Genomic DNA, 13,635 nt, shown 5'->3' with positions numbered 1-13,635 from the left:
CTAGAGGACTACAGCGTATAATTGGGACAATCCCCTTTCTCATTCCTAAGAGGTGATGTGGCCGGGCGGGACCTCCAGATTTCCAGCAACTGTGACTGGCACTCTCCTCGCGACCAGCAAGTGCCACCTTGTCCTTTGCCTAACGTTGCACAGTTTACGAAATCAACGAACCAACACGTTGATTTCATCTTCCCAGCAACCTGGGGAGACAAGACAAAAAAGGTCACCTCCCTAAAAAAAAAGAAGATTAGAGGGGAGACGGGGAAGAGAAGAGGCGTGGCTACGAGCTGTGGCTGGGAAGGCGGGTGGAATCCCGGAGCCCGAGGTGGAAACCGTTCCCGGCTCAACCATGACCCGGGTTGTTTATTCGCACCAGGAGGCGCGGCTGGCGCGCAGAGGGCACGAAGACCCTCCCTGCTCTCACACTGCAAGCAGCTAAGTCGCCGAGGAAGGTGGCAGCTTGACGCCCGACCCCGCCACCCCGAACCGCTCGCTTTGCCACCACAGAGCAGCCGGCGCCAGCCCGTCCCCTTCGCGACTCCGCCGGAAGTCCCGCCTGCACCGCCGCCGCGCCCCATTGGGCCGGGTACCGGGGCATCCCGGGTGCCTCGAGCGGCCACAACGAGCCGCAAGTGGCGCCAGGCTCAACGCCCGCGGAGGAGCGGTGCCGCGCGCGGCAGGCGGGTGCCGTGACGCCGGTAGGGGAGCGTCGGAACGGCGGCGGGACTTCCGCCACGGGACCCGGAAGGGGCCGCGCCGCCGCTGCTGGGAGTTGTAGTCCGGCCGTGGTTGGGGGAGCCGCGGCTCATGCGCGGTGCACCGAGGCTTGTTTCACATCTGTAACAACAGGTGAATTGGGCTTTTTATTCTCCCCTTTCGTGCCCTCTTGAGGATCCTGCCGCGGCCGGGGGTGGTCGTCGCGAGGAGGGGGCCCGGTCCGATCGCCGGCCTGGCGGAGAGTGGGGCGGAGACGCCGGCGGGCCCGAGGAGCAGGCCGGGCATCCTAGGCCTGCCCGGGAAGCCGGCCCGGCCGATCCGTGGGCAGCCAGGCCTCGGCCTGCCGTTGCCATGGAGCCCGGGCGGGGGCGGGGGCCAGACCGGTCCGCCGGGGCGGGCCTCGCAGCCAGGGGCTCCGCGGAGGCCGCGGGAGAGGCCGCTTCATTGGCGCAACGACGCCTTCGCCTCAGGGGATGCTCCGTTTCTCCAGGCAGGGCCTGGAGGAAGCCTCCTGAGTGCCCCAAGACCTTTGTCTACTTCTCCTCCTTCCCGGTGCTGCCCGGACCGTTCGTCCAGAGGGAGGCCCCGTGCCTTCTGGCCCCCCTAGTTTGCCCCCTCTTGCACCGACTTTGTCACTGGGGGAGGCTAAGGGGTGAGGTATTCTTTGTTTGCTGGTGGTAATTTGCCCCATTTAGCAGGGGAAGACCAAATGCATGTTGGGTCTTTTGTTTGCAGTGAACTGGAGTCCCAGGGGTCCTCAGAACCCCCAAGCCAGGGGTATGGCATATCTATCTAGTCGTTGTGTAGCAACATTGGTCACTTGAATTGTGATTTTTCAAAGCAGAGGCTGTTTCACTTTACAACCCCACTCCATGGGGGTTTGCCATACATTAGCAGGTAGACTGCAGAAGACCACTTCCAGCCTGGTTTTGGTTGCAGCTTGCTGACCAGAGTGAAATTAGACGTTGTCTGGTGATTTCCCTTGAAGTTTCTTGCAAGGCGGTAACCCCACTGTCATTGTGGGTCTTGACTACATCTTGTAATTTACACTTAAATCTTAGAGATTTAAGGCGATGTGCAGAAACGACATCCTTTGCTGCGTTTTCTACCTGTGTTGGCTCTTTATCCCTAAAAGACAGTTGCTCTTCAAGTGTTTTCATTTATGTAGCTGTAATACAAAGTTTTATTAGGGCCAGGAGCGGTGTCTCATGCCTGTAATCTCAGCACTTTGGGAGGCCAAGGCAGGTGGATCACCTGAGGTCAGAAGTTTGAGACCAGCCAGGCCAACATGGCTAGACATCGTCTCTACTAAAAATACAAAAATTAGCCGGTCATGGTGGCGTGCATCTGTAACCCTAGCTACTTGGGAGGCTGAGGCAAAAGAATTGCTTGAACACAGGAGGCAGAAGTTGCAGTGAGCCAAGAGCGTGCCATTGCACTCCAGCCTGGGCAACAAGAGCGAAGCTCCGTCTCAAAACAAAACAAACAAAACAAAAACCACATGCAAGAGGAATGAACCATAGTACATTTAGGCAACAGCATGATATCCTGGAAATAAGAAAAGTAGCCTAGTATATAAGCAAGGAAGGTTTTGGAGTCAGCATGCTTCAATGCTGATTTCCATCTGTCCTGAGGCAGCTATGAGATCTTGGGCAGGTTGTGTAACCTGTGCTTCAGTTTTCTTCTCTGGAAAGATAATTCCTACCTCACTGGATAGTTGCCTGGATTAAACGGGATAAAGTCTATGGAAGTATGTTGTGAACTGTAAAAATGCTGTTCAACTTTGAGTTATTGTTATTTTCCCAATCTTGAAGAGTGTTATAGCTTCTTTGTGTTAGATTATCATAACTGTTATGGGATTAGAACTCAAAACGGAAGTAGGTTTTGCTCTGGGCTTGCAGAAAATGCTTCTCAGGCTTACAAGGCTTTCTTTACCTTGACATCTTAGATGATGTCAGAAGACTTCAGCACTTCTACAGGTGCTGGTGTAGGACAGCTCACAATTTAATGGGCCTAGAATGGGTCATGGCAAGTCCTGATTTGTAAGGCCGTTTTGTCCAGTATGTGCCCTTCATGCCACTAACAAAATTTGTCCTTGTTAGAGCTAGTAAATGAATTTTAATGGTCAGAGCAACTTTCTTTCCCTGTGGGGCCCCCACTGTATTGACCCAGCGTTGTACTTCCCAGGAGGAGGCCCAGCCTCGTGATGAGGAATAGCAAGGAGAGAATTCAGCTCCAGTTCAAAAGCCTACAAAACCTGAGACTGTCATTGCTTTTATAAGGTAAGTTGATTTAGCCATGCACAGAGCAGTAGTGGATCTCATGCTCGGCCATACTGTAAAGAGGCATGTGTTAAACCTATTTCTGACTATTTTGGAAGAAGGGTATCATTTATTTTATTTTATTTTTGAGACAGAGTTTTGCTTTGTCCCCCAGGCTGGAGTGCAGTGGCGCGATCTTGGCTCGTTGCAACCTCCTCCTCCCACCTTCAAGCCATTCTCCTGTCTCAGCCTCCCAAGTTGCTGAGATTACAGGCACCTGTCACCATGCCCAACTGATTTTTTTGTGTTTTTAGTAGAGACAGGGTTTCACCACGTTGGCCAGGCTAGTCTTGAACCCCTGACGTCAGGTGATCAGCCCACCTCAGCCTCCCAAAGTGCTGGGATCACCAGCGTGAGCCACCGTGCCCAGCCAGAGGGGTATCATTTTTAATTAGTCTTTGTGGAGTCTCTGTCCTGGAACCATCCCCTAGTGTCTCTACCTGGGGTTAATTGTATTTCATTATGCAGGAAATCTTGGTATAATAGCATTTTACTTATCTGTAAATTACTTAAGAGAGACATTGAACTTCAAAGGTTTTTTGTTTTTGAGACAGAGTCTTGCTCTGTCGCCCAGGCTGGAGTGCAGTGGTGCAATCTCAGCTCACTGCAACCTCCACCTCCTTGGTTCAAGCAGTTCTCCTGCCTCAGCCTCATGCCACCAAACCCGGCTACCTTTTTTGTATTTTTTTTTTTTCTGAGATGGAGTCTCATTCTGTTACCCAGGTTGGAGTACAATGGTGCGATCTTGGCTCACTGCAACCTCCGCCTCCTGGGTTCAAGAGATTCTCCTGCCTCAGCCTCCTGAGTAGCTGGGATTACAGGCATGCACCACCATGCCTGGCTTATTTTTGTATTTTTAGTAGAGACAGGTTTTTTTGTTTTTTTTTTTTTTGAGATGGAATCTCGCTCTGTCGCCCAGGCTGGAGTGCAGTGGTGCGATCTCAGCTCACTACAAGCTCCACCTCCCGAGTTCACGCCATTCTCCTGCCTCAGCCTCCCGAGTAGCTGGGACTACAGGCGCCCGCCACCACGTCTGGCTACTTTTTTTTTTTTTTTGTATTTTTAGTAGAGACGGTGTTTCACCATGTTAGCCAGGATGGTCTCGATCTCCTGATCTTGTGATCCACCCGCCTTGGCCTCCCAAAGTGCTGGGATTACAGGCGTGAGCCACTGCGCCCAGCTGAGATGGGGTTTCGCCATTTTGGTCAGGCTGATCTCAAACTCCTGACCTCATGATCCGCCCGCCTCGGACTCCCAAAGTGCTGGGATTACAGGCGTGAGCCACCGCGCTCAGGCACGCCTGGCTAATTTTTTTTATAGTTTTAGTAGAGACGGGATTTCACCATCTTGGCCAGAGTGGTCTCGAACTCCTGAGCTCAGGCAAGCTCGCTACCTCGGCCAAAGTGCTGGGATTACAGGCGTGAGCCACCGCGCCTGACCGAGACGGGGTTTCACCATTTTGGTCAGGCTGATCTCAAACTCCTGACCTCGTGATCCACCCGCCTCGGCCTCCAAAAGTGCTGGGATTACAGGCATGAGCCACCACGCCTGGCCAATTTTTTTTTTTTTTTTTTCCTGAGACGTAGTCTCACTCTGTCACCCAGGCTGGAGTACAGTAGCACAATCTTGGCTCACTGCAACCTCCGCCTCCTGGGTTCAAGCAATTCTTCTGCCTCAGCCTCCTGAGTAGCTGGGACTATAGGCATGCACCACTACACCCGGCTAATTTTGAGTATTTTTAGTGGAGACGGGGTTTTACCATGTTGGCCATGCTGGTCTCGAACTCCTGACTTCGTGATCCGCCTGTCCCGGCCTCCCAAAGTGCTGGGATTACAGGCGTGAGCCACTGCGCTCAGGCTCGCCTGGCCAATTTTTTTTTGTATTTTTAGTAGTGGCAGGATTTCAGCATCTTGGCCAGAATGGTCTTGAACTCCTGACCTCAGGCAATCTGTCTGCCTCAGCCTCCCAAAGTGATGGGATTACAGGCATGAGCCACCAAGCCTGGCCCACTACAAAGGTTTTTAACATTACTGCATTATGGTCGGGCGCAGTGGCTCAGGCCTGTAATCCCAGCACTTTGGGAGGCTGAGGTGGGCGGATCACAAGGTCAGGAGTTGAAGTCCAGCCTGGCCAACATGGCAAGACACTGTCTCTACCAAAAATACAAAAATTAGCCAGGCGTAGTTGCGGGCACCTGTAATCCCAGCTACTTGGGAGACTGAGACAGGACTATCACTTGAACCTGGGAGGCGGAAGTTGTAGTGAGCGGAGATCATGCCATTGCACTCCAGCCTGGGCGATAGAAGCAAGACTGTGTCTCAAAACAAAACAAAACAAAAAACCCATTACTGACTGCATTACAAAGAAGACAGCTTTCTTTTGGATCTGTATGAAATGTTCTAGAGCTCTGTAAATTACCTCTAAAAGATCCTATCTTGATTCTCATAGTATCATTTTTTAGATTAGTACAGGAAAAAAGAGTGGTACATGAGCCTAAATTGACAATATTTGGGCTAGAGGATTAGGGACTTTTAAAAAGCAAAACTGGCCGGCCATGGTGACTCACGCCTGTAATCCCAGCACTTTGGGAGGCCAAGGCAGGCGGATCATGAAGGCAAGAGTTCGAGACCATCCTGGCCAACATGGTGAGAGCCCCTCTCTGCTAAAAATACAAAAAAAATTAGCCGTGCACCTGTAGTCCCAGCCACTTAGGAGGCTGAAGCAGAAGAATAGCTTGAGCCTGGGAGGTGGAGGTTGCAGTGAGCTGATATTATGCCACTGCACACCAGCCTGGTGACAGAGTGAGACTCCATCCCAAAAAAAAAGCAAAATCAAGAGTCTATTTGCAAGCAAATTAACTTATAAATTTTTTTTTTAAGAGACAGAGTCTCACTGTGTTGCCTAGGCTGGTCTTGAACTCCTGGCCTCAAGCAATCCTTCACCTGGGTGCCCCAAAGTGCTGGGATTACAGGCATGATCCACCACACCTAGCCATTAAATTTTGCTGCTTATTTTTTTCTTTTCTTTTTTTTTTTTTTTTAGACGGAGTCTCGCTCTGTCGCCCCGGCTGGAGTGCAGTGGCGTGATCTCGGCTCACTACAAGCTCCGCCTCCCGGGTTCACGCCATTCTCCTGCCTCAGCCTCCCGAGTAGCTGGGACTACAGGCGCCCGCCATCTTGCCCGGCTAGTTTTTTGTATTTTTAGTAGAGACGGGGTTTCACCGTGTAGACCAGGATGGTCTCGATCTCCTGACCTCGTGATCCACCCGTCTCGGCCTCCCAAAGTGCTGGGATTACAGGCTTGAGCCACCGCGCCCGGCTATTTTTTTCTTTTGAGACAGAGTTTCGCTCTTGTTGCCCAGGCTGGAGTGCAATGGTGCGATCTCATCTCACTGCAACCTCTGTCTCTTGGGTTCAAGCGATTCTCCTGCCTCAGCCTCCCGAGTAGCTGGGATTACAGGCACGTACCACCACGTCCGGCTAATTTTGTATTTTTAGTAGAGACGGGGTTTCTCCATGTTGGTCAGGCTGGTCTCAAACTCCTGACCTCAGGGGATCTGCCCGCCTCGGCCTCCCAAAGTGCTGGGATTACAGGCATGAGCCACTGCACCCGGCTTGCTTTTTGCTTTTTTTTTAAGAGAGACAGGGTCTTGCTTTGTCACCCAGACTAGAGTGCAGTGGCATGATCACAGCTCACTATAAACCTCAAAATCCTGGGTGAAGTGATCCTCCTGCCTCAGCCTCCTGAGTAGTTGAGACTACAAGCATGTACCACCACACCTGGCTAATTTTGAAAATTTTTTTTAGAAATGGGGTCTCACTGTGTTTCCCAGGCTGGTCTTGAACTCCTGGTGTCAAGTGCTCCTCTCATCTCAGCCTCCCAAAGTGCTGGGATTACGGGTGTGAACCATGGTGCCTAGCCAGTTTACCATTTCTTAGCAATAAAGTATTGTTTCTTTTTTATTTTATTTTATTCTATTTTATTTATTTATTTATTTATTTATTTATTTATTTATTTATTTATTTATTTATGAGACGGAGTCTCGCCCTGTCGCTCAGGCTGGAGTGCAGTGGCGCGATCTCAGCTCACTGCAAGCTCCGCCTCCTGGTTTCACACCATTCTCCTGCCTCAGCCCCCCGAGTAGCTGGGACTACAGGCGCTGCCACCACGCCCGGCTAATTTTTTGTATTTTTAGTACAGGCGGGGTTTCACTGTGTTAGTGATGATGGTCTCGATCTCCTGACCTCGTGATCTGCCTGCCTCGGCCTCCCAAAGTGCTGGAATTACAGGTGTGAGCCACCGCGCCCGGCCTCTTTTTTATTTTTTATTTTTATTTTTTTGAGATGAAGTCTCGCTCTGTTGCCCAGGCTGGAATGCATTGGCACGATTTTGGCTCACTGCAACCTCCGCTTCCCGGGTTCAAGTGATTCTTCTGCCTCAGCCCCACCGAGTAGCTGGGATTACAGGCGTGCACCACCACAGCTGGCTAATTTTTGTATTTTTATTGGAGATGAGGTTTCCTCATGTTGGCCAGACTGGTCTCGAACTTCTGACCTCAAGGTGATCTGCTCATCTTGGCCTCCCGAAGTGCCCGAACTGCTGGGATTATAGGCATGAGCCACTGCACCCAGCCGAGTTTTTTTTTTTTTTTTTTGAGACAGAGTCTCACTCTCATTGCCCAGGCTGCGGTGCAATGGTGCGATCTTGGCTTACTGCAGCCTCTGCCTCCCGGGTTCAAGCGATTCTCCTGCCCCAGTCTCCCGAGTAGCTGAGACTACAGGCGCCTGCCACCATGCCTGGCTATTATTTTTTTAGTAGAGACGGAGTTTTACCACGTTGGTCAGGGAGTATTGTTTTTTAAGTAATAATCACTTAAAATGTTTTAGATTTTATAATATTCCGGTTTTCTTTTAAATTAGAATATCAAATTACATACTTTTTATTTTCATTTGGATAGAAGGTATATATAGAATGTAACTTCCTAAAGTAAATTTTATCATTGTTGATATTGTATTGAAGTTTTCTCTCTACCATATCCTATGGGCTGAAATTTCCAGCATCCCTGGGGGAGCGGAGGCCATCAGGGCAGACCTGCTGTGGACCCGAAAGATTCCGCCCCACGTCAGCCCTCCACTTCCCACCTCCCCACAATTTGAGAATGAGAGGGAATAGCAGTCAGGAGCAGGAGTATTGGCCCCAATAGACTCCAAGCAATGTTGGACATGATTCTGATTTGCTAAACACTGTGTAGATGTTTTTAAACAAAGTTCACTTAAGGTTACTGCGCTAATCCAGGAGTACTGGATTATAAAAACATCTATAAACCTGAGTTTGAGTATTTTAAAAACAAAATTGTTAAACCAGAGGTGTTGCTTTTTTTCTTGTCATCTCTAAGTATAGTCCTCAGTTAAATATGCTAATAAGCAAAATGCACCAAAACTTTTGGCTAATAGTTGTGCTTTAACTTAATATTTGTTATTTCATAGAGACTCTGTTAGGAAAAGCTTTTTATTCTGAATCCCTATGCAGTTATTCTTTGATACTGTCAGTCAAATCTTATTTTTAGGGGCTTGACTGGGTTTTATGAAAGCCCAGTAAGCCATTTGCCCATAAGGCAGTCATCAGTCCTATTTCCTGATGCCATGTGACAGAAGGGGTCCATGTAGAATTTAGTTTATTCCTGGAAGTCCCAAGGAAACTTGCAGGTTTTATGATGAACTAGGAAGGAAACCTGCAAGTATTATGATGAACTACGTAGAACTACATGTCTCTCGTGATGAAATGCATCCCTCTCTGTTTAACAGGATATGGGGAGTTTTCAGAAGCAAAGGCAATTACTCTAGAGTGGAGCCGGCCTTCCAGTCCTCAAGACTGGGGAGCAGCAGTTGGTGCTCATTAGTGAAGAGTTTCTTTTTTTTCAATTTCTGGACAGTGCTCTCCATGTTACTGAAGTCTTCTTTGTGGGTTGCTGGACCAGGAATATTAACTATTGCCTCTTGGCCCTCCTTGTTCTCAGGATTCCAGCTTTCCCTCCTGGCCAGAAATGTTCAGCCTGGACTCATTCAGAAAAGGTAAGACTGCAACTGTGCTTGCAACCTCATGCCCTTCTTTATTGGGATGGGCAGCTCTGAGGGCTGTGAAAGTCTCTCCCCACTATGTAGTTCTTGCACGTTTCTTTGGGTGGTTTTCCAAAGTCCTTTCCTATAGCCTTCCTCTTGCATGGTGCTTATAATCTGTGCCAACTCTTGCCCTGGCCTTTGTGTATATTTGCCATGCTTCCTCCCAATGCCCTCCTCTGCGTTCTCCCTGCTTATTAAAATCCTATTTTTTTTTTTTGAGTTGGAGTCTCTGTCGCCCAGGCTGGAGTGCAGTGGCGCGATCTCTGCTCAATGCAACTTCTGCCCTTCTGGGTTGAACCAGTTCTCCTGCCTCAGTCTCCATAGTGGCTGGGATTACAGGCACCAGCCACCAAACTCAGCTAATTCTTTTTCATTTTTAGTTGAGACGGGGTTTCACCATGTTGGCCAGGCTGGTCTTGAACTGTTGACCTCAAGTGATCCACCCACCTCGGACTCCCAAAGTGGTGGGATTACAGGCGTGAGCCACCGTGCCTAGCTTCTAAAATCCTATTTTCCTAAGCTAGTATTTTATACCATCTCCTTCATGAAGATGTTGACAAAATGCAGTCTTTCTCCAGCCTTCCTCAGTACCATACCTGTTAGTTCTCATGGTTAGTCTATTCTGAGTTAATCATTGTGTCACTAGATTGGAAGCTCCCTGCAGCCAGGGCCTGTTGTGCTCTTTTATCATGCCTAGCACCTGGCCAGCATTTCACACATAGTAGACCTCAGTAAACACTGGTGGAAGTGGATTGAATCTGTATTAGGCTATTCTTGCATTGGTATGAAAAAATACCTGAGACTGGGTAATTTATAAGAAAAGAGGTTTAATTGGCTCACATTTCTGCAGCGTGTATAGGAGGCATGCTGCTGGCACCTGCTTGGCTACTGGGGAGGACTCAGGGAGCTTTTATTCAGGGGTAGAAGGTGAAGCGGGAACAGGCATGTCACATGGCAAAAATCAGGATCCAGAGAGAGAGCTGGGGAGGTGCCACACAATTTAAACAATATCGACTGGGTATGATGATTCACGCCTGTAATCCCAGCACTTTGGGAGGCCAAGGTGGGCAGATTGCCTGAGCTCAGGAGTTTGAGACCAGCCTGGGCAACTAGGTGAAACCCCGTCTCTACTAAAATACAAAAAATTATCCAGGTGTGGCAGTGTGCGCCTGTAGTTCCAGCTACTTGGGAGGCTGAGGCAGGAGAACAGCTTGAACCCGGGAAACAGAGGTTGCAGTGAGCCGAGATTGCACCACTGCACTCCAGCCTGGGCAACAGAGCGAGACTCCATCTCAAAAAAAAAAAAAAAAAAAAAAAAATTAGCTGGGCATAGTGGTGGGCGCCTGTAATCCCAGCTACTCGGGAGGCTGAGGCAGGAGAATCACTTGAACCTGGGAGACGGGTTACAGTGAGCTGAGATCGTGCCATTGCACTCCAGCCTGGGCAACAAGAGCGAGATGCCATCTCAAAAATAAATATATAGGCCAGGCGCGGTGGCTCAAGCCTGTAATCCCAGCACTTTGGGAGGCCAAGACGGGCGGATCACGAGGTCAGGATATAGAGACCATCCTGGCTAACACGGTGAAACCCTGTCTCTACTAAAAAATACAAAAAAACTAGCCAGGCAAGGTGGCAGGCACCTGTAGTCCCAGCTACTCAGGAGGCTGAGGCAGGAGAATGGCATAAACCCGGGAGGCGGAGCTTGCAGTGAGCCGAGATCGCGCCACTGCACTCCAGCCTGGGTGACATGGCGAGACTCCGTCTCAAAAAAAAAAAAAAATAAATAAATAAAATAAACAACAAGATCTCATGAGAGGCTGGGCGTGGTGGCTCACGCCTGTAATCCCAGCACTTTGGGAGGCCAAGGCCGGCGGATCACCTGAGGTCAGGCATTTGAGACCAGCCTGGCCAACATGGTGAGACCCCTGTCTCTACTAAAAATACAGAAAATTAGCCAGGTGTGGTGGTATGCGCCTCAAAAAAAAAAAAAAAAAAAAAATATTTTAAGAATTTATTCACTATTACAAGGATAGCAGCAAGCCATGAGGGATCCCCTCTATGACCCTCCAACAGTGGAGATAACATTTGTTTTTGTTTTTTTGAGGTGGAGTCTTGCTCTGTCGCCCAGGCTGGAGTGCAGTGGCCGGACCTCGGCTCACTGCAAGCTCTGCCTCCCAGGTTTACGCCATTCTCCTGCCTCAGCCTCCTGAGTAGCTGGGACTACAGGCGCCCGCCACCTCGCCCGGCTAGTTTTTTGTATTTTTTAGTAGAGACGGGATTTCTCCGTGTTAGCTAGGATGGTCTTGATCTCCTGACCTCGTGATCCGCCCATCTCGGCCTCCCAAAGTGCTGGGATTACAGGCTTGAGCCACCGCGCCCGGCCCATTTGTTTTTATTTGTTGTTGTTGTTGAAGTCTCACTCTATTGTTGCCCAGGCTGGCGTGCAATAGTACGATCTTGGTTCACTGCAACCTCTCTCTGTCTCCCGGGTTCAAGCAATTCTCCTGCCTCAGCCTCCCGGGTAGCTGGGACTACAGGCGTGTGCCACCATACCCGGGTAATTTTTGTATTTTTAGTAGAGATGGGGTTTCACCATGTTGGCCAAGCTGGTCTCTAACTCCTGAGCTCAAGTGATTCGCCCATCTCGGCCTCCCACAGTGTTGGGATTGCAGGTGTGAGCCACCGCTCTCGGCAGGAGATTACATTTCAACATGAGATTTGGGTAGGGACAAATATCCACACTATATCAGAGTCATTCTTACATTAGTGGTCATAGAAACTCTGGCAAGTCTTGAAATTAGTGCTCTCCAGCACACACAGTGAGGGGGTTGCATAGGCAATGGCAGAATTGAGCCATGACAGGGCTATAGGGTGGAGTTCATAATGTGTTTATAGGAGGTGAAGTAGCTTGTGGGGACTTTAGGGGCCAGATCCTGAGAGCTTTGTATTTCTTAGAAACATGACTTTTCTTCTTCAAGAGACTGAAAAGTAAAAGGCCTGTAGCCCTTGTTGAAGCTGATCCTGAGGCTTCTGCCTGAGGGTATTTTACAAATAAATGAGAACCATAACAAAATGTCCATAACTGCTGATTAAATAGGTCTTCCTGATTGTGTCTTCTCTCTAAGTTGTGTTCCTCCAGGCCTGGGAAACCCCTGGCCAAGTGGTGCCCTGTGTAACCCATTGAATGGGGCCAGAAAGAGGGCTGGATGTACTAGGGCTCAGAGCAGCCTCTCCCTGCCTCCTTGTGTGTCTCCAGCCATTCCATCTGTTTTCATATTGTTTGAAAAAATTAATTCCTGTCATCCTGGGCTTTTTTTTTTTTTTGCTAACTATGTAAGAAGGAAAAACCTGAACTTGAGATTAGTGTGGGCAGCACATTTTTTTTTTTTTTTTTTAGCTAAAATTAGCACTTTATGTTTACTTACTAACCAGTGGGCTTTGTTGTCTACCCACTTGTAAAAGGTCGATGAAAACAGGTTTTCTCATCGTGAGAATGTCTCTGAATTAATAGTACTGATTTTGTAAAGAGATGGAAAGCTCAATAAAAATCATGATGCTTGGCTGGGCACGGTGGCTCACGCCTGTAATCCCAGCACTTTGGGAGGCTAAGATGGGCGGACTACCTGACATCCGGAGTTTCAGATCAGCCTGGCCAACATGGTGAAACCCCATCTCTGCTAAAAAAAAAAAAGAAATACAAAAATCAGTCGGGCGTGATGGCAGTCACCTGTAATCCCAGCTACTCAGGAGGCTGAGGCAGAAAATCGCTTGAACCCAGGAGGCGGAGGTGGCAGTGAACTCAGATCACGCCACTGCACTCCAGCCTAGGTGACAGACTGAGACTCCGTCTCAAAAAAAAAAAAAAAAAATTTTTTTTTGTCTGGGCACAGTGTCCCATGCCTGTAATCCCAGCACTATGGGAGGCCGAGACGAGAAGACTGTTTGAGCCAGAAGTTTGGGAGCAGCCTGGACAGCACTGGGAGACCCTGTCTCTCTGTATTTTTAGCAAGCTCCACCTCCTGGGTTCACGCCATTCTCCTGCCTTAGCCTTCTGAGTAGCTGGGACTATAGGCACCAGTCACCACACCTGGCTAATTTTTTGTATTTTTAGTGGAGATGGGGTTTCACCATGTTAGCCAGGATGGTCTCGATCTCCTGACCTCGTGATCCACCTGCCTCGGCCTCCTAAAGTGTTGGGAATACAGGTGTGAACCACCGCGCCTGGCTATTTTTTGTATTTTTTTTTTTTTTTTGAGACGGAGTCTCTCTCTGTCGCCCATGCTGGAGTGCAGTGGCCGGATCTCAGCTCACTGCAAGCTCCGCCTCCCGGGTTTACGCCATTCTCCTGCCTCAGCCTCCCGAGCAGCTGGGACCACAGGCGCCCGCCACCTCGCCCGGCTAGTTTTTTGTATTTTTTTTAGTAGAGACGGGGTTTCACCATGTTAGCCAGGATGGTCTCGATCTCCTGACCTCGTGAT

General features: G+C 49.3%; 1 protein-coding gene across 2 annotated transcripts in view; it reads left to right on the top strand.

Annotated features, from left to right (window-relative positions):
• Positions 1-552: 552 nt before the first annotated feature.
• The window catches only part of DHX30 (DExH-box helicase 30), a 51,600-nt gene continuing 38,517 nt past the window's right edge, over positions 553-13,635 (top strand). The window contains exons 1-3 of one of the 2 annotated variants that reach the window (XM_026454857.1): positions 553-849; positions 2,905-2,999; positions 9,055-9,109. Coding sequence is in view for 1 of the 2 variants with exons in the window: in XM_026454856.2 (XP_026310641.1) it covers positions 9,082-9,109 (28 nt within the window). In the remaining variant the exon portion in view is untranslated. The remainder of the gene's footprint in view (positions 850-2,904; positions 3,000-9,054; positions 9,110-13,635) is intronic. The other variant, XM_026454856.2, reaches the window with a different exon arrangement.

The sequence above is a fragment of the Piliocolobus tephrosceles genome, chromosome 2, assembly GCF_002776525.5.
Source record: "Piliocolobus tephrosceles isolate RC106 chromosome 2, ASM277652v3, whole genome shotgun sequence".
NCBI classification, from domain to species: Eukaryota; Metazoa; Chordata; class Mammalia; order Primates; family Cercopithecidae; genus Piliocolobus; species Piliocolobus tephrosceles.
This window is presented reverse-complemented; position numbering and strand designations above follow the sequence as displayed.